The 20,552-nt window shown below is 37.9% G+C and overlaps 1 protein-coding gene across 1 annotated transcript; it reads left to right on the top strand.

Annotated features, from left to right (window-relative positions):
* The first annotated feature begins 898 nt into the window (after nucleotides 1-898).
* On the top strand, nucleotides 899-19,189 carry LOC139133223 (probable ATP-dependent RNA helicase DDX43). The gene is made up of 20 exons (XM_070699706.1): nucleotides 899-1,428; nucleotides 2,149-2,204; nucleotides 3,048-3,180; nucleotides 3,831-3,861; nucleotides 4,686-4,750; nucleotides 5,879-5,960; nucleotides 6,439-6,536; nucleotides 6,876-6,931; nucleotides 7,146-7,264; nucleotides 7,724-7,834; nucleotides 9,816-9,889; nucleotides 10,259-10,326; nucleotides 11,090-11,190; nucleotides 11,317-11,404; nucleotides 12,005-12,064; nucleotides 12,704-12,771; nucleotides 13,210-13,319; nucleotides 14,577-14,715; nucleotides 15,692-15,779; nucleotides 16,302-19,189. The coding sequence occupies exons 1-20, from the start codon at nucleotides 984-986 to the stop codon at nucleotides 16,482-16,484; spliced, it is 2,175 nt and encodes a 724-aa protein (XP_070555807.1). The 5' UTR covers nucleotides 899-983; the 3' UTR covers nucleotides 16,485-19,189.
* Nucleotides 19,190-20,552: the final 1,363 nt, after the last annotated feature.

A 20,552-nucleotide genomic window follows, 5' to 3' on the forward strand; every position in this document is an offset into this window, starting at 1 on the left:
CTCCACACACCCGTTAATCAAAACAAAAATGACAAGTAGCATAGCCAAATAAAATGAAAAATGAAAAATAAAAATATACCACGTATATAGGTCTACCAGCTACTAGTATATATTCTCTCCGCCCAGTTAGATAGGTGTTTCTTTTGAGGTCACTACCCTTATGAATATTCATACCCTTGCAAAAACGGACAGTCGCTGTGTCTGGCAGCGCGTGCTCACAGCTGCACAAGCGTAGTCTTCGAATGCAGGCGCTTGCAGGCGCTAGGCCCATCGTGGGCGCGCACAAAAACAAGGCACAGCGACTGTGGAGAGTCTAGTGTATAGTATACTATAAAGGCTGTATTGAATTTTGCAGTGCATGTGTATAGTTTGGCTGTATTGAATTTGCAACCCATACTTTTGTTCTTTTCATCAATTACTATCAACAACAACAACAATAACAACAACAACAACTTTACTGAGTCCGATTATATTTTTATTTTCCTTCATTTTTAATGTTTAATCATCATCATCGTCACCATCTGATCATCATCATCGGAGACTGAATTCCCTATGATACAACAACCTACTTGTTTCTTCCAACATTTGAAAATCTTTTGTAGAGGAACTTTTAGAAATCGGAAAGAAATTGACAATGCAACTGTGTTAATCAGCGGCAGCCGAGTCACTGGTGTTTCCTGAACGTAGCAGGGTTCCACCGTAATGTTTAAAGCGCCCGACATGTGTTTTTCTGTGCAAATTATGAAGAGAATTGATAGCAATGGGCTGTAAGGTACGATGGTCCAGGGGTTTTGACCTCAAATGACCCTATGTCTTTAGCTGTATGACGCCCTCATTCGAGCAGAAACGGGACGGTTTCTTTTCAGATCGAGGTTGAGAACGATCAACTTACATGTGGCGCCCACATTGACGACAGTGAGCTGGTTTGATCGTAGACAGTTGCAGCAAGTTTTAAGTGTTATTTTGCAAGAATATTTTGAAGTATGAGTGATTGGGAAGATGAAGAATATTCCACGGAAGGTAGGAGCCGCTTCAATGACTCGGCACAGACGACCGCATTCAGAGCATCGGACGTCGTTTATCGCGGTAGTGCCGACAGATTTACCGGCAGAAACTCCAACAGCGGCTTCGGCCACACGCGTCAATCAAAATTCGGCGGGCAATCAAACGCCAACACCGATAATAATTGGAGGCAGAGAAATCAGGACAGTAGTTCATATGCTGACCATAAAGACGTTAACTCTGAAAATGGGCAGCGGTTTGGTCATTCGAGACCAAGGCGAGGTGGGTTTGGCCGCCAAACGCGTGGAGGTTACAGATCGGAAGAAGGTGACGTCGGTAGCTTTGGTTCACGGCCACGTTTCGGAGACGGAGACGGCGGTGTCAAGAAAATCTACGTCGAAAGTTCTGATGTCGGAAAAATAATCGGTAAGCAGTCTTTTTACCTCCGAAATGCATTTTCCCCATGTGTGTGTCATGGATTTACACGATCCAGATTGAACCAATCAGATTGAAATCAGATGTTGGGATTGTAAGTTGATTTTCTCGGTCAGAGCGGTCTACACACAAAACCATGTTGTCGTTGAGTAACACTAACACCACTTGCGAAGGACCGTGCACATTGGCAACACAAACAGGAAGCGCGTCAGGCGGAGTATTGTCTATTTATTGTTTATTTGTTCAGTGCACAACAAGCGCTATCAGAGTGCAGTAGGGTACAATAAACCATAGCGGGCCCGCTACTACCGCATCAAATAAACTATGACAAAAGATGTAAACTTAAACTATTATACTGTGACATTTTAAAGTTACAAAAGCCTGTGGGCAGAGTTACCACTGACGAAGTATGGCTAGTTGTATTCCTAGAAATGTTTTCAATCAATTAACTGTGGAAAGTAAGTCACAGTTATTCAAGAGAATAAGAATGGAACAACCGAGAGAAAGAGTTAAATAGATTCTTGGAAGAGTCATCTGTTCAATGTCGACGGTCTGGATATTAATGTCAATGCATTTATTCACAGACCCTTGACCCTGATAAAACGTTTGTCTGGAGGGTCTATGGTTTATTGAATCACCATGTCATGTAATCACCTTCTGTATGTACTCCCTTGGTCCAAAATTATACACGTTTTTCATCAATGGCAACAGGTAAAGGTGGATGCAAGATCCGTGACATTCAAGACACCAGTGGAGCAAGAATAAAGGTAAATGACGACCAGCAAGATAAGCTGTTTGAATCTCATCAATGTCAACCATCTGTAACACTGTATAACTCTGTCTGTACGTACAGTAACACATCATGAACCTTCAATGCGTATTATAATGGAGGTAGCGACACATTTTGTGCTGTCTTTACTCTAGTGTGCCCTCTAAGGCAATATGATGCACCACAACCCAAACAAATTTCCTGAAACACAAGTTTTTGGGTCATATGTAAAGATATAGAGCTGACGCAAAGAATTTCCACAATTCCCCAAACTGACGCAAAGTTTCCAGAAAGTCCTGTTTGATAGAGGGCACACTAACCTACGCAAGCATGTACATATATTTACATGTACCCAGCTGTCGAGCTGTCCAGTGTCTTTATATGATGTGTACAACAGTATGCGCACATTGGCTGGAGATGAGATTTTCTTTAAATGAATGATGTTTTTGGTTTAAATTCCATCAAATTTTGGTAAGTGGAGAAAAGTTTTGCAAAATGTTCTACAACATCTGTCTGATATGTGGTAAATGACCAGGCAAAACACCCACCACTCATGATTTGACTTCAGGGCCAAATTTAAAACACTTTTATTTCAATTTTCCCCATGTTTTGTTTCTTTAATATATACATTTAAGACAGAATGATGTCCTCACAAGTTTTTTCTAAAGCAGGGAAAACTGAACATGAAGCTAAAACTTGTTAAATTGTTAAGTAACCAAAGTGAATCTCTCAGGTGGTATGAACTATTTTAGTAGTGTAATAGTAAAAACAGTCAAATATGATAACGGTGAAGGATCATTTTTTGGAAATAATTTCATCTTTCCTTCCACATCATCATAAGATTTTACATGATGACAGCATGGGAAATGACACACCAGTTGAATTGAGAGGCAGTATAGAGGCCAGAGAGAAAGCTGAGGAACTCATCAAGGAGACGGTGTCACGCAACAAGACAGTTATAAAATACATCAGCAGTGAGTAATCATTGTAATATGCTTTTAAAAGCATCGGATACTTGAATATGTTATCAGAATTTGCAAGGAATACGTATCGTAATTAGAATGCTATCAAATGAATCTTAAATTTAACTGTTTTTGATGGCCAGGCAGGATGTGCCCTTGGGACAGTGTCCCCAAAATGGAACCCATTGTCCCGCATTCTTGCGTACACTCATGAGCTGACTGTGTTGTGTGTGTAGTCTGCATGTAATATCTGTTACTGACGATGACCCTTGTTTTGCATTGTTATTTGAGGCTCATCGTTACATACTTTTGGAGCTATGATTAAAAGTAATTAAAACGCTGCACTTGATGTAATCATTACTTGCTTGTAGTCCAACTGAGCCCTGATTGGTGTAGATACGGTATCTACAATTGCCTGAAATTCAAGCATGGGGGAGGAGACACAGTGACCCCTGGTGTAAAGGTCCTGGCTGCAACAGTGGGTCACTATACTTGAATAATTGTTATTTGGATTTTAGTCAGCATAACAGTGAGCTTAAACTTTACAAAATTAAAGTGGTTACTGAATTTTTCTTGATTCCTGTATGAGAGATCACGTATTGTTTAAATGGTACTAGTATTCTTGACTGTTTTGCTATTGACTAAAGTCTTTGTCACTACAGGGTCGACACTTGATGAAACACTACCAGAAAGGTAAGGCTAAGCACATAGAGATGTTCACATGATGGCAAGATAGACCAGGATGCAATAAATAACTTTATAAGTTATATCTGACAAAACCAAACTGCTATGATTAGAAAAGGTGTGCAGTGGAAGAAAGGTCATTATTGCTGAGTTTTCAGCGTTTGGTTTTGATTCAAACAGGTTGCACTGTACATTTCAAAATTAAATTGTGAAACTTGCCACGCAAATAGTTATTGTGGTCAGTGTTTGAGAGAGAGAAAGAACACATAAATACCAAGTTTTAATCAATAAAATATGGTATTTTCCAGAGCGATGTGAGTTATTGACCAATCAGAATGCTGTCGTACACATGTATCATCATTTTCAAAGCCACTAATGACTGCACCTGCACTGTTAAATTTTCAATAAATTCACTTTATATGTGGTACTTAGATAAATTAAGAATACACTAATTTTGTAAGCATGTTGCAAATGATGGACATATTTCAGACTGTATAAGTCTCTACCGTGTAATACCGGTAGTCTTGAATATTTTCACATTTTACTCCCTTGAAAATATTTCTTCACTGCAATAGGACATGCATTGAAGCAAAGAATTTGTTTCAAGGCAAACAGACAAGTGATCGATGTATCAGTTTTTGTACTAAAACAACATGATTATTTGAGTGGATATTTTTTACAGAGCCACATTTATATATGTGGAGTCAAGTTTGCAGCCTGTAAGTTTGCAAGGGATTGGTAACACCTGAAAAGTGTAATGAGAGTTTGCTACATGAATAGCAGTGACATGTACAGTAACTTGTAGCGCTATCTTGTGTGCTTCACAATCACAGACCCAAAATCAACTGGAAAAAACTTCACGAAGACCGGGCAGAAAATGAAGCCATCAAGTGGGCAGGTAATGTGATGATGTCGAAACATCAAAATTTCTCTCTGCATCGTAGCTGTTTTTGAACTTGATAATCCTCACTTTTGAGTTGAGGTTGAAGATCTGTTTTCTTCTCTCAGCATCTCAAATACAAAAAAATTGAGTTGATGATCACAAAACAAACGTGCACTGACAGTGGTTTGAGATACCCGGTACAGTGAGATGGTTATATCACCCTGGTGCTATTTCTGTGTGTCCCCAGAATGGGAGTTTATTTCATTGAAATATGAAAGGGAACCCTGAGATAACTAACTGGGAAACCTTTATAAAATAAAATGCAAGGTACGGTCGATCTTCAACATTGCAAAAATAAGCATCCATATTCTATGTATTGGTGTGCATTTAACAAATGACATACTGGTATAACAATTGAATGGAACTTATTAGAGATGGTTAGGTTTTCAACTTCATTAAAAAGTCTGCATGCTTTGCACGTGGGTCGTTGTGAACTACAAGCCCCCTTTTGAAGAAATGTATTTTAATCATAGTTGTGTGCAGGATTTTGAAGAAACCATACACGGCCATAAACATGTTCAAGCTTGAGATCAGTACAAAATATTAGCCAACTACATTTAACAGTGCTTTAGGGACAGATATTCGGACTCACAAACTTGTATTATGCCCGTTGGTCTGCAGTCTTGTGGTGGCTCATTTTGAAGAACATGGAATAAATTAAGGCTTATTTTTGTGAAAATCTCAAGTTTTCTGTGAAAATCTCAAGTTTTCATTTTACCCCTAGACTTAAAATGGGGATTGGGCCATTTTGATTTTCAAATATTGGTAGATGTAAGATAATTTGTAACCATTGTACCAAAATAGTGCCTCCCGATTTTCATGCTTGATTTTGAAAGAGAATAGTTCAAAGTTTTGCTGAGGAAAAGTTTGAGCAAAGTCTTTCAATTTCAAGGCTCACACTACCTTAAGCTCATGAAATATTGACTTCTGTGCAGTTTCCAATGAATTAACCCATATACACCACTTTGCTATCCCCCTCTTAGTGTAATTCTACTGATTTACAATAAAATAACCCTGATAAAATATCCCTTGACAAAAACCCACTCCACAGTGTAACAATTTGTTGTATGTTCACAACTCAAGGTCTGCCTCCATTGAAGAAGAATTTCTACATAGAGGCTCCTGAAGTTGCTGCAATGACTGATGAAGATGCCGAGAGATTCAGGTATTTTATGCACAAAATCAACTTATTGGGATTGTCTTGTTCCAGATATCTATCAGCAGTGGCATTATGCATTCTGTGCAGCTGAAATCCTTAAATCATTGCTGTACATGATCAAAATATGAATTATTTATATCTTCCCTGACCTACAACTCGTTGCAGCAGGATTTGTGATGGTATGCAGGCACCCAAATTTTGTCATTTTACTGTGAGCACAATGAGAATGTTTGCTTCAAATTGCATGTAAATGATATTGCAATTGAGCATTAAACTCTGTAAATACGGTTAATAAGGCAGTAGGTTGCTGTCCATGGCAGGGTGTCCAGTCGGCAGATGGATTCATACCAACAAAGCTTAGTGCCAGGATGTAAGGCTTTGTAATGCATTAAGGGGGTCTTGAAAATGACCAATTGCTTACCACCCAGCCTTTAAGGGGGTCGCATGTGCACCAATCACTACTTTCAGTTCTGTTTAAATACAGAAAGATCAATATGGACATATCTGTGACAGATGTCAGTGACCACAACAGACCGCTACCGAACCCAGTGACTACCTTTGAAGAAGCATTTCAACACTATCGTGAGTTGTCTTCACTGTTTCCTCATGAGAATGTACATTCATCATACAAACAGTAGAGGACCGGAAATCTTCCAAATGATATGTGCCGATTGAAAGGGATGTGTATTTTTCATGCATTTATGACCTACAGAACTTCACAGCTGTCAATCACAAAAAAGTATTTCTATTTACAAATTTACAAACAGTGGGTTGAGCACTTGAACATGATTACATTCTCAGGGTACTCGCTTTCACTACCTTTCTGTGCTAGCTGTATAAGCTCTAGGCTCTAATCTCTGTTTCATTTCTGACATTAAAGAGGACTTGTATGTTTTCTCTCTGCCATTATCGTCATTCCAGCTGAAATTCTTGAAGAAATAGAAAAACAGGGATTTGAAAACCCAACTCCCATACAGGTAAGTGAAACCAGAGGAAGTCTTTGTTGGATGACAGCGTCCTGTCCAATGGTTGCAATCTTGTTCCATCTTTCTTTGTCATGAAACTATGAGTATTAATCTAGATAATTGATACTTGCTTTAATACCATGCCTTGGGTTATATCACTAGATTTTGGTGAACTATAGTATTCCATTCACTATCCTTTTGTGGTACTTACATCTTCTTCCTGCAGGCACAAGGCTGGCCAGTGTTGTTGCAAGGGTTAGATCTGATTGGTATAGCACAGACTGGTACCGGCAAGACCCTTGCCTTCCTGCTTCCGGCACTAATTCACATTGACCTGCAGCCAATGTAAGACTTTTGTAACCTTATTGGGCATTCCTTTATCTGATGAACGTCCCATGTTGGTACAGTGCCAAGCTTTCCCATTTGTATGTAAAATTTAAGACTCATTTGCCATCATTTTACTGGAGGGCTCGCTCAGGAAAGGGTACAGAATATAACCAATGAAAAAAGATTTCGTAAGAGAAATATAATTTGTAGCCGTCTTCTCTGTCACCAGTCCCTGTCAGACAAATTTTAAGACAGCTTAATTGCCAACATGCCCGCATATGCCTAGTCTCTCTCTCTCTCTCTCTCTCTCTCTCTCTCTCTCTCTCTCTCTCTCTCTCTCTCTCTCTCTCTCTCTCTCTCTCTCTCTCTCACGATTTAAGTTTTCAATAATTGTAAATACTGTTGTCAATTTTGGTCATGGTTGTCATTTTTCTAACATTTGTATAGTAACTGCATTATTTATTTCTTTTCTCCCAGTCCTAGATCAGAGAGAGGTGGTGCCAATGTTTTAATTCTGTCACCAACCAGAGAGCTAGCATTGCAGATTGAGGCTGAATGTAAGAAATACAAGTACAAAGGAATAAAATGGTGAGAAAATCAATGAAACTTAGAGCAGCATCTATGCACTGATTTAAAGCCTTGTTATGGTTAACTTCAAAAACTTCACGGTTACAGCTTTAGTACTAAATATAGTGGCACGCAGACAAAGTTTATCAGTGTTGTACCAGTATGTGTGGCTGTTGTAGCCACTTGTAGTCTGAGCCGTTAACCAATATTTACCGACACTTGAAATCCAAAATGGCAGCCATCCCTGTGTTAAATCTACGCAGGATTACCCTGGCTCAAGAACGGCATGAGATAAAATCGCACATAAAAAAAAAACCGTGGGAGAATTTCAAAGTCTGTGGGAACCGGACCTAACTTTCCCTGATTTTCTGCATATTGGTTAATTTGCATAACAATACACTCAGTGAGACAGTTTTCGGACGACCTCAGTTTTCAGACATTTAATGACATGCTGTTGGTTATACTCACTTCGCTCCGTTTTGATAGCGTTTTACAAGTCATGCTACAGCATATTTAGTCAGGTGATGCTGCTGTCCTGTTTTGTGTTTTTTTTTGTAGAAGCTATTTCGGGCGCTACAAATTTGGTGAAGTTCGCCACACCGTACGATACGAGTGTCGAACGCAACACACAGGGACAGCCCGTGTCCGATATCTAAGCGCTATACACGTTGAAATATAGTTGCGTCGTCCATGGATTAAACGTAACTAATTATCACGAAATATTTCCATATAGTTTTCTAAACACATCGAAATTGAAAATCGGGGTTCGAAGTTTCAAAATATCAATATTTAGCCCCTTATCACATTCAAAATACGACGTCTGATTACTGCGATAGCAGTCCGATTACATGCACTCAACATGGGGGCAAAAATTTGGCAACTTTGACCCCTAAATGCCACTTCTGTCGGTGTTAACATTTTGAGGATAAACACAATAAAGTTTCGAAAGGTATGATAATAAGATTTCGTTGTGCTCGTCATTTATGAAACGGCTTTGGGCGAAATTCACTACCCTGTCCGAAAACTGTCACACTGAGTGTAGTTGTAATCGGAGGCGATCGAATCCATACTTTCTAGTGCGGGAGTAACGGAAGTACAGTAGTCCAGAATAGTGCATTTTCGTTTTTTCTTCGCACTACCACTCGTACTGGACACAAATTCCTTCGAAAGCACCATTTTGAGCGACGACAACACACTGTACATCAGCAATGAACACTTGCTGTATCGACTCCAATGATTTGTCAATGAACGCAAAACTTCCTGTTGGCAACCAATCACAAACGCTGTTTGAAACTGGTAACTCTGCAACAGCCTTTTCTAGCGTAATTATAGCGCTCTCTACGGCGACACAACGAGTGGTTCTGTACTGAAAAACCTGCCAAATATTACCGATGAATTTAGATCGCGTAAAGGTATCACGTACGCGCCATTTGAATTATCGGCGCGACTTTTTTGCCCAATTGATTTTTCTGAATGCGATTTTTCTGATTTTTGACTGAAATATCGCGTTATCGCGCCCCAAAGTGATCCCTGCCTACGGGGGGGAAAAAAATTTCCGGTTTTCACAAAAGTAAGGAGGTGAAAACTTTAATTACTCCATGAACTTCAAAATGAGCCCCCACAAGTGGTTGATAAAAAATGTATTGTAAAAGTCTGACAGTCCAAATATCCATCCCAGAGGTGCATTATACCTTTAAACATTTGCCCTTTTAGTGTTTAAGTCAGTTTTTGTTGCCTTTATAAAATGTACCCAGTCAAATTTTTTCTGATATTTTCAGAAATTTTGATAAAAAAACTAGCCAGTGAAATGGAAATGTGATGTCCATTTGGTCCAAAATTATCAAAAAATACAGAAAGTTTCAAAAACATTTATAAAATGTTGCACTAAATTTTTTGTGGGAAAAAATACAGAACCCAAAGGGTTAATGTAGAGATTATGTCACTCACACAACCTACATATATTTTATATTGCTGAATTTGTTTCTTTATTAATGCTGGTTAGCTGTTGTGTCTATGGAGGTGCTAGTCGAAGAGAACAGGTTACCACGGTATCGGCTGGTGTGGAAATCATAATTGGTAAGTCATAATTGTCACGTGACTATGAGCACAGGAAATGAGACACTGTGCTCCTAGTACACACATATGATTGCACAAGTTGATCAAGAATTACTTCATTTTGGGGATCAGAAAAACTGGTGCGAAGTTACAGAACAGAAAAAATATTAATGTGCAAAGTAGTAACAGTGTTAATATCAATTTTGATACAGTTGTAAAATTCATCTTGGAATCATGAAAATGTTTCCTGCATACATAAAAGAGCTTAAATCTAAAATCATTGCTTTCTTTATATATGTTATGAAGTTAAGCAACCCTGGAAGGTGGAATGATCATGTAGTATTAATGAACTTGAACCTAAAATGATAATTTATTTTGTCTATTTATTAGCAACCCCAGGAAGGTTGAATGATCTCATCATGTCTGAAGTTGTTAACGTGAAGAGTATCACTTACTTGGTAAGCTGATTTCAGCTTTTAAACTTTAGTTTCTTTATTTGTAAATTTTTTTCATTTCAAGTTGGTCCAATCCAATCTTTTAAGTTTAACTTGGCAACGATGTGCATTAGCAAATTGACGATTGTAGTGTCAGTGCTCAGTATGAGAAGTAGACACCCTTAATTTGATATACAGATTGGCTTCAATTACATATCAAAACAGCCAGGGAAAGACCAAAGCTTTTAACTGATAGCAAAGTCGAATTCCATGACTAACACAAATATACATTGCATGAAGCAATCCACCAATTACATTAATTCATTCATAAAATGTTTATATAACTTCTATATGTTAAATGATGTACCACATTTTTAACCCATCTCCTGCTAGACAGTATCACTTCCCCATCTGCCAAGTCAGTAAAAAGTGGTATTGAGCCAAAGCCAAACACATTTTCACCCACTTGGCTTGGTATGTAATAGCAGCTTTAGCCAATAAAAATCATGTTTACAGTATTATGTTTTCACATAGACTAGAGAGAAATGGCTTTCAGGGGCCTTCAAATGTTCAATTTCTTGCATAAATGCAACACATTGAATCTGTCATACTTCACTAGTTTTAACCAACTTTACTTGATAGTGAAATACGAACTTGGCAGGATAAGGGTGAAAAGAAAATGTTTGCACAAAGTGAAAATATATTTTCATATCTTCTTGTCGTAAAAAATTACAAATTTTATAATGTGTTTGATGTTTAAGTAGATGTAATATTGTGTCCATTTTAGGTTCTAGATGAAGCAGATCGTATGTTAGACATGGGATTTGAACCACAGATCATGAAAATCATCCTAGACATCAGACCTGATAGACAGACTATCATGACAAGGTAATGCTAAACATATCTGTATTTCAAACCCAATGATATACCGGAACCATCTTTGATGCACTGTAGCAAGATAGAATTTTTTTCTCAAATGTAAAATTTAATGCGCTTTTTCTCTGGATGTCGCAGCGCAACATGGCCGCCAGGTGTCAGACGTCTGGCTAAGTCCTATCTCAAAGATCCAATTCAAGTCCATGTTGGTTCATTAGATTTAGCAGTAAGTATTATGTCTATGATTAAATTTCATTTTGGTCGTCAGGACTGTCTACTTCTTGTTGTTGATAAGTGTGGTTTCCGACTTGTTCACAAATTTGTCGCCATTTTCACTCTATGAGACTGTGTACTTCCCTGAGTTTTAGAACATGGAATCCCACCATTATTTATCTGTTTTGTTAAAATATATGATCTGTACTTTATTTTGAATTCATTGTTGAATTTGCTGTACATCATACATTATTACATGCCTCGGGCACATAGTCCCTTGTTTGGGCTATATTATATAAAATATAGAGTATGCCCCAGCATGCCTTGCTCCCTTTTGCTCAGAAGTGAAATCTGTGATTGGAAGCAGTTTTTACCAGTATACCGTAATATTATGCGTATCTACTCATGAACCTTTGCCCATCATGATTTGGTCTGATCCTACTGTCTTCTGTGGCGGTATTGGACCTTTACATATTGAAATAGGGATGAGCGGTATAACGAACGTTCAATTTTTGAAGTGCCTGGCAGCTCATGAAGGGGTGAATGATTGAATTTCACCGGAGTATTATTTATGCATAATGACATCTCAGTGTTAATGCTTTCATTGTTTCAGGCCTGCCACTCAGTGACTCAGATTGTTGAAGTAATAGATGAAGATTATAAACGGACCAGGGTAAGGATGAAATCACGGTATCCCTCACTCAACTCATTACAGCAACACTAATACACTGATCATTATAGTGTCATCAAGAAGATCTGTCAAGTACAATGTCTGTTGTTGTTATCTAACTTACCAGTTTTCTAGATTCCACAACTTAGAGAACAAATTGCAATGTATTACACTATGTATGGCAGGAGCAATATGCAGAGCTGTACAAAGTTTCAAAGTTCTGCCATGCGATACTATATATTATTACATGCCTCTTCAAAGTTAATACTATGACACTTAGATACGTAGGGCATTTTCAAACAATTCAGCATCAAACAGATTTTAACGAACATCAAAATAGTAGTGCGCGCATGGATATTTTACATCTAGCGTTAAGCGTCTACTTTGACGTCGTAAACGTCGAAGGGCTTCACTGGACCGGGTAACCATGGAAACCGGTCAGTACATCGTTCACCGGCCCGGTAACTCCCTGGATGTTCCTAGTCAAATCAATGCACTGATTTGCACTCACATCAAGGCATGTAATAAAGTAACTGATTGGATGAATACATTTGTTTCCCTTCACGCATCTGGATAGTTGCAATGAAGATAAAACATGTTTATGAACATTGTTTTTACTTTTCATTTCTTTTATCCTCCTAGACACTGGAATTCATTGATGGCATGGAAGAAGATGATAAGGTTTTAATATTTGTCGGGAGAAAGACAACGTAAGCTATAGTTCATATGCCTAAGCTATTCAATTTAGAATCTATATAACTAAACTCAGAGAGTGCAACTTGAAACAGCAAGTTAACACAGTAGGAAAATTTTAAAATGAGAATTTCTTTTTTGCAGAAAGGAACTGAATTAATCCATTTCCTGCCAAACAGACTCATTTTCCAATCTTCCAAGTCAGTAAAAAGTGGTATTGAGCCAAAAGCATATGTATTTTCATGCACTTGGCTTGGTCTATGATAGCACCTTTAGCCCGTAAAAATCATGTTTACAGTATCTCTGTTTCCAGTGGGACATACGTGTTGTGCTTCACTAGTTTAAACCAACGTTGATCTGATGGTGGCATATGAATTTGGCATGATAAGGGTTAAATATATACAACTATACTTGAATATGGGAGTACCATCTCTATGATGTTTTTTCTCCGTCAGTGCTGATGATGTTTCCAGTGATTTCTCCCTGAGAGAAATCAGTGTGCAGTGTATCCACGGGGGCAGGGAACAAATCGACAGGGAGCAGGCTTTGGAAGATTTCAAAACTGGTGAGTGAAAAGCCAGATGGAGCAAATTACCTATCTTAGTTTAGTCCTGTTCTGAATAGTATGTTTGCATATTAAATATGTTCAGCAGTTACTTAGAGTGTGTGTGTATGAATTGTGTCGTCGTACTGCGGAGTAATATATACAGTTAAAAATCTGTCTACCCATAGAGGGCAGTATTCAACAAGCATTATGATTTGCCAATCCATCTACTCCTAGAGGGAACAATTCAACAAGCTGTATGAAGAGCTGTCATTTGTTCAGCCCCTGATCCTTGTGAAGTCATGACACAGTAATTGCTGGTAACTTGTTGCTATAGGTGGCTGGTTTAATTGCACCTTGGCCAGTGTACAGTAACTATGATATATTTTGGCAAGTTATGGTAGTTTTAGGAAGATTTTAAATGATGAAATTTTACAAAAATTTACTCGACAGATAGTATCTAAAATATGATGAAATCAGTGCACACATTAAAGGGCTGTAGCTGTAGTTTTGGATGATTTTTTCACAATTTTGTTTTGTATGTCAATTAAACGGTCTTGTTCTACTCCCCAAACCACGTTGAAAAATCCACTATTTAGCTTGTCAACACAGTGTCTATATGTGTAAAATGCACTGTTATTGTTTACATTTGAATCCTAGTCCAGACCAGAATTCACTTTTCAACAATAACAATGCAGTCTACAGTCAGGCCGAGTCAACAAGCTGAATGCTGTGAATCTCAAAATGCTTTAGGGAGTAGGACAAGTAACTCAAGTCAACAATGAAAACAAAAAGGCGGCGAAATACTTATCAAAAGTTACAACTACTGACATTTTGACAGGTTCTTGTGTCTCAATGCAGTTTTGCAGTCTGATGATATGCATTAAGTAACCACAAAAGGCAAGCTCCTGTGACAATTAAGGAATGTAAGATGGGGAAATCCTAATCTATGTACCACAATACTATGAGAGATGGGACCCCCTCCATTTATAAAAAGGGAGGTGCCCTATCAAAGATAATCAGTTCGGAAATAAATATTACCCAATCCCATTATGGAAAAGATGTGTGCACCAAATTTTGCACTTCTTTTGTGTTTGTATGAGCGCATATCAGTTCCATCGATTCAAATGAAGTTGAGTGGTTGCATGTGTTTTCATTTGTCAGGTGTCATGTAGGGGACAACAGCGCCCTCCATAGTAAAAAATCAAAAGCAGTGTATAATCATCCATTGAGCGCTTCAATAAAATACATGACTTATCTCTGGTAATCATCTTGCAGGTGCTGTAAGGATATTGATTGCCACAGATGTAGCATCGCGAGGCCTTGACATCAAAGACATCACCCATGTGTTGAACTTCGACTTCCCTCATAACATGGAGGAGTACGTACATCGTGTGGGCAGGACAGGCAGAGCTGGGTATCTCACTTTATTTCTTCTTCAAAAAACTTTATCAGTAGTTTTTTTTAGCATGTTAGGTCAGAGAAAAATAAAATTATTGTTCCTCAGATATTTTGTCAAAGCTACAGAAGCGGCGAATTTTTTGTATTTTTCTTTATGAACTAGCAGAATCTCCCACAAGTTATATTTACTGATAATTTGGAGTCCAGATTTTTACAAACTGTCCACAATAGGGGTGGCATTACCTATACAGGCAGTGAAGACAGAACAAAGTCTTTCATCCCAGTAGAAAACTAAAACAACTGTAAAATTATGCATAACAAAAACGCCCTAAAAGTTGCAATCTGGAAGAACATATTTGCCACAAATTTAAAAAAAAATTCAAATTTTCAAAAGTAGAATTGCATGGAGATTGAGAGGAACAGTTTTAAGTATTCTTCCTGGCCTGTACGATTTCTCCTAAAACACATACATGTCAATTTGAAAACAAAGCTGATATCCCATACATGCATGTATTGTTTCCAGAAATATGAGGTGAAATTTGTCCCACAGAGTGAAATTTTAATTTAAAGTAATGACATGGAAAGTATAAAGTAGATAATAAGACTGCATGCAAAACAATATTTTACCTTATGTCAAAAATTTTACCCTGTTATTGTGAAGAAATGCTAATCATATTCCAAGCCAGGCGATGGTCAGCTGCGATGTTATCATCCGTATCTTGGTCTGGTCCACATGAAATTCAAATTCTTGTTACTGCTCTCTTGATGTTCCCCATCTTAACTCAATGTGGAAAAATTTGGTATTAAAGTTTTGATCTTCACAAAAAACAAGAAAACTTCAATTACAATACAAACTTTGAAATGAAACCAACCACACCAGCAGCATACCAACAAAAAATTTGAATGTTTTTGAGAGTCTGAAAAACCATTCCAAAGGCACATTGCATCCAATAATCTATTGACCACCACACTCACCTTGTTCACACACACAGACGAAGTGGTATTTCCTTAACACTGATGACTCGGAGTGATTGGCAGTCAGCTGGTAAACTCATCAAGATACTTGAAGAAGCTAGTCAGGTAGGAATTCAGTGTTCATCCGATGAACTGTTTAAATACAGTTGAGCGACACATCCTTGAAATCTATATACCCACACATGCCCTGTCATCTGACTGTATAATTAAAATCTTTTGTGTGGTGACCAAGCATGTACTGCGCACTCTTGTCCTCTGCTAGACAATAATTGAAAATAATGTCTAAATCCCTGGAATGATATTTTGATATCATTTCTGAGTAAAACATAAATCAGTGGTTGATAATATTGCTGTCATCTTGAAATTTGATATTGTTCATGAGGTGATATTGATAAACAAAGGAGAAAAAAATGTTCAGAATTGCTTTTCTACGCTGGTTGGTATTTATGTTAGTTGAAGACATCGTGAGGGTTGTCCATTGTAAGTCTTCAAGGAACCGGGAGAGAAAGATTTCTTTGTTATTAACAAAGGAAACAAAAAGAAATAATACCCATTGAGAATTCAGGAGATGAAGAGTACTTTCATAATAACATAGTAACATCGTTGATGTGTGTGTATTTGCTGCAGGAAGTACCTGACGAGGTGGTCTCTATGGCAGAGCGCTATGAGAAACACAGAGAGAGATACGGCGGAAGAGAACGCGGGGGCCGTCGTGGATGGGGAGGTCACCGGGGTGAAAATAACCGCTTTAACAGTGAAAGCATAGACCCGTTTGGAGGCGGCAGTTGGGGAAATAAAAAGAAATGGTAGTGTGGGGTTCATCATTTCAGAAAATCAGGCATCAGGAATTTTAGCTCGTCTCTGAGGTGTCAGCCAATATACACTCATTTCACATATTCTTCTGACATAAAAGATAAGTTTTGCTTACTGTGAATTCTTTGATTTTGAGAAAGTGGAACAGTACTGTAAGAATTATGGTGTAGTTTTCACATGGTGTAGTCTGTGTAGTATTTGAGGAAATTCATCGTCATTTTGTAATAGGTAAGCAGAGAAATATTTGTAGGTTTGCCAGAGTCAGATCAGGGTACGATTTTAACATTCTTTATAGCTCTGCACTCCAGTGACACCAATCTTTCTGATATTTCTTTTCTTTTGGTGACAGCATAAAATGGGATAATGCAATTGTGCAAACCTTAATTTAACCATTTTGCCACTATGGTTTGGCCCAGACGTATTGTTATCGTTGGCGAGTGTGGACCTGTGTATGGTGAATCGGGTATGAACAGGTTAAACTGCAAAATTAAGGATTTCAAAGAAAAAACACATTTCATTCTTTCTATTTTTTGATCAGAAGGAGAGCTGATGTATGCTGATGTAGCTGATGTATGTTTAGAAAGATATACACATTGATCATGTGTCCGGTGACAGTCGTCAGAAAATTGCATTAATGTAATCTTAATCCAATTTTATGTCTACTCTGTGACATCATCTGATTTTACTAGTAAGCTCATTTGGGATCGGAGTACAGCGTCAAGAACTGTTCATGTCCTCCTCAATTTTAAACTGTCACCGCAAAACAAATCAATGCAAAGAGATACACTGCATTTCTCTGTGAAATTCAAATTGATCAGGGGTTTAGAGGAATTTAATATCTTTAATGCAATGAAAGTTTTCTACAACAGGATTGTTACACCGGGATTAATTACTTTACGTAGAATAATGAAAAATATCCCTAGAGTATTGTCATGTAGTTTTTTCACAATCCAAATAGATGATAATCATGCCTGAAAACATTTATTTATACAACGATGTTTTTAACGTATAGTTTGTGATTTATAGTTTGTGATTTGTACTATTGGCAAATATGTTTATTTTACTTTTTTAAATCTCAGGGAAATCATGTTCAAGTCGAAACTTTCCTTTGTTGTCATTTCCTTACCACCCCCACCCCACCCTGTGGCTCTCCTACTCCCAGCATTGTCTTTTTCTACCTCCTCCCTTTCTTAAATTCATCATTGTTCCATGTAGAAAATGCTTTGATAACTTCACCCATGACATATTATACACATATTGATTGGACCATGAGGGTAACGGCAGGATTAAAAATCGCCCCAAAAGAGTCTGTTTCACGAAGTTGTGTACAGAGGGACACCGACTGTTTTATGCGACTCTCAGGCCTGAGGAAACATAAACGTATGCTGTTACCCACATTTGGCGAGTCAGTATCTGTGTTGTAACACATCTCATCCAAAAAATCAACAAGTTCCTCAGATATCATTACTGAGACATCTCGGCAGCAGGCAACACTGCCGTATGCTATACGTGTTGTAGAAATGTACGCATGTGTACTGCACTTTGAAACAACCCAGTCAACAGTTCGCTGTTCTTAAACTATTAAACCGGTTTACAATTTTTGAAAATTTTTCAAAGATTATGGATCTCATTTCACTGCCAGAATGAAGCATACAATGTGACTGGAAATTACCAAATCACAAGAGAAAGTTTGGTCAAGGTGTGTTGCAACAACTGCTGTTCCCCTCTGTGACGTACTGCAATGAGTTAAATCCCTTTCGTAGGCAGAAACCTTTCCAAGACAAAAAAAGGCTGTATGCACGTTGTAGCATGTTTGACTCAGATATCATGCAATAGCATTTGATGTATTACTGTGTCAATGATAACATCATACAAAGTAAACAGACAAGAATATTAAAGGAAGATTTCATGAAATGTCTGACAATTTTCTCCACAAAGCCATGATTTCTGTGTTGTTGGAGTTCTAACTTTTCATTTGCTTTTGATTTTTATGTTGTTTTATAGCTGTATATCAATTAACATTTGATCCGTACGGAGCCATTTTCATTTTCTAGAAGTATGTCTGATCACATTGTATCTTTGGCAGAAAATCTCTCTTAAACAATTGTGTTTTTGTAAGGTAAGTACCTTTCCAGTGACCTGACTTATCTAACATTTGTAGCCTCTTTTGTCATAGCCTTTACTTAGTATGCATACAGTTCATCGCCTACAACCCTGGAGTATGGTTTTCCTCAGCAAAGTTTGGATGGCACCATAGTGAGAGTGTATTTGTTACCGATCACCTATTTTCTCGTAATCTCTGATTCTTTTTCCACGCATGCGGCCTTGTTCGAATTGCTAATGAGAATATCATTCCAAGTTCAACAAGGCATTGCAAGACGTCAGTAAATTAATGCCTCAGCTCCGCAGTCTAGCAGACTATCTCCCTGTCATGGGCTTTGAACAGTATTGCATTTTTTCACAAACAGTAATAAATCACAGCATAGGGAAACAACTATTGCACTATGATAATTGCCAACTGGTTAAGCTTGTGCCTCGTGGTAGGATGTTTTGCTTTGTTTTCCAATTTACGTGTGAACTGTCAAAGGTCATGTTTGTGCCGCTGTCAGTCCCCTATATCTCTAAAACTATTTTAGTATTGTCCAAGATGACTATTATTTGTTGCAAGAATTTTATCATTAAAATGTTATAAACAATACATTGTGTTTGTGGTTTTTGGTAAAATGATAGCAAAATGTGTTTGGTGTGATGTTATGTACAATTTCAGCTCCACAAAGTTGCTCTTTCTGACGTTTTTGTTATATCAAGACACTGAATACTTGCATAAAGTCACTCAGTGATCTGAATAACGATGGTACATATCTGCAAAAGTGTCAAAAATTACCACTTTGCTGAATGCAAACATGTTTTCATTTGTGACCATCTAGACAAAATGGATTTTGCCGGTTTCAACTTTCTTTCCTGTGACAAATTAACATTGTCACAATGGAAGTGAAAGCTGCTATCCTTATCCACACGAAAGGCTCTGCCAATTGAGATTTCATTGCAACAGCTTGCATAAGGCCAAGAAAAATGAAACGTTTGTTTCTCATTCTAGACATATTTCACAAAAGGGTGCGGTGACGCGTTTATTTTTTTTTACTCGCAAATTTGTTTTTATTCTTCAGTAAACAAAAAACGTGGAAGAAAGATGACAACAACATAGGACTGCACACCAAGATAAAGCAGTGTTGCTTTATTTTTGTATAGCAAGTTCTGCAGTTTGACTTTTAGTGCAACAATGCACAGTTTTGACATTGTAATATAACGGTGACATATGTGTACAGTTCTGAATGCAATGTTAGAGTTAATTATTTTGTTTACGGTTCTGTTTTATACAGCACTTATGCACAATCGTTGCGTATTTTTGCGTATATGTATCATTCATTTCCTGAGCAGAAAAAAAGGTTGAGCTGGCGGGTCTGAATTGACACGTGCAAGGACGAGAAACACTTTTTACCTTCTCGTGTCTATTTATAGACAGAGAAGGTATTAGAGTTGAAAACCAGTGTGCTGGTGTCAACTTCTACTTCCGTCTGTCAATACTTCCGTCTGTCAAGATCCGTTGACATCATGCCATCGTGATGGGTCATATCATAAACTGGTGGGGGTGTTCATGGTTCAGGTTGAGGTGTAGGAGAACGATCTGTGACAAAAATCAAAAGGGACTTAGCGGCATAGCCACAGTGTTACATGTAAGCCTTTCTCCAAGGTTCTTAGTTGACTACGATCTATTACAGACTACTGAGCTGACGTTAGGGGTACTCACTTTGTGTTTGCTCAGTCTGTGTGCGCCAGCTACATATGCCTCATGGCCTCACATGATATGGGCCTGTTGCAGTATCTGCAGATATGATGATCATATGCCTCTGAGTCTGAAAACGGTCATTGCGTAAGCCTGTCGGCATTTTCCTTGCATTTTTTCTCATTTAATTTTGCAAAATATCGGCGAGTACCTCAATATTTCAAGATAACTCTTTCTTCCCAATCGTTTCCTTGAGTTTCAGAGTCATATGAACGAAAATG

The sequence above is a fragment of the Ptychodera flava genome, chromosome 5 (genome assembly GCF_041260155.1).
Source record: "Ptychodera flava strain L36383 chromosome 5, AS_Pfla_20210202, whole genome shotgun sequence".
Classification (NCBI taxonomy): Eukaryota; Metazoa; Hemichordata; class Enteropneusta; family Ptychoderidae; genus Ptychodera; species Ptychodera flava.

Excerpts from the sequence above, each read along its gene's own strand:
- LOC139133223 (XM_070699706.1), top strand. The coding sequence starts at position 984 with ATGAGTGATTGGGAAGATGAAGAATATTCCACGGAAGGTAGGAGCCGC. Across the intron at positions 3,181-3,830 it reads AGTTATAAAATACATCAGCA|GGTCGACACTTGATGAAACA; the intron begins GTGAGTAATCAT and ends TTGTCACTACAG. Across the intron at positions 10,327-11,089 it reads TGAAGAGTATCACTTACTTG|GTTCTAGATGAAGCAGATCG; the intron begins GTAAGCTGATTT and ends TGTCCATTTTAG.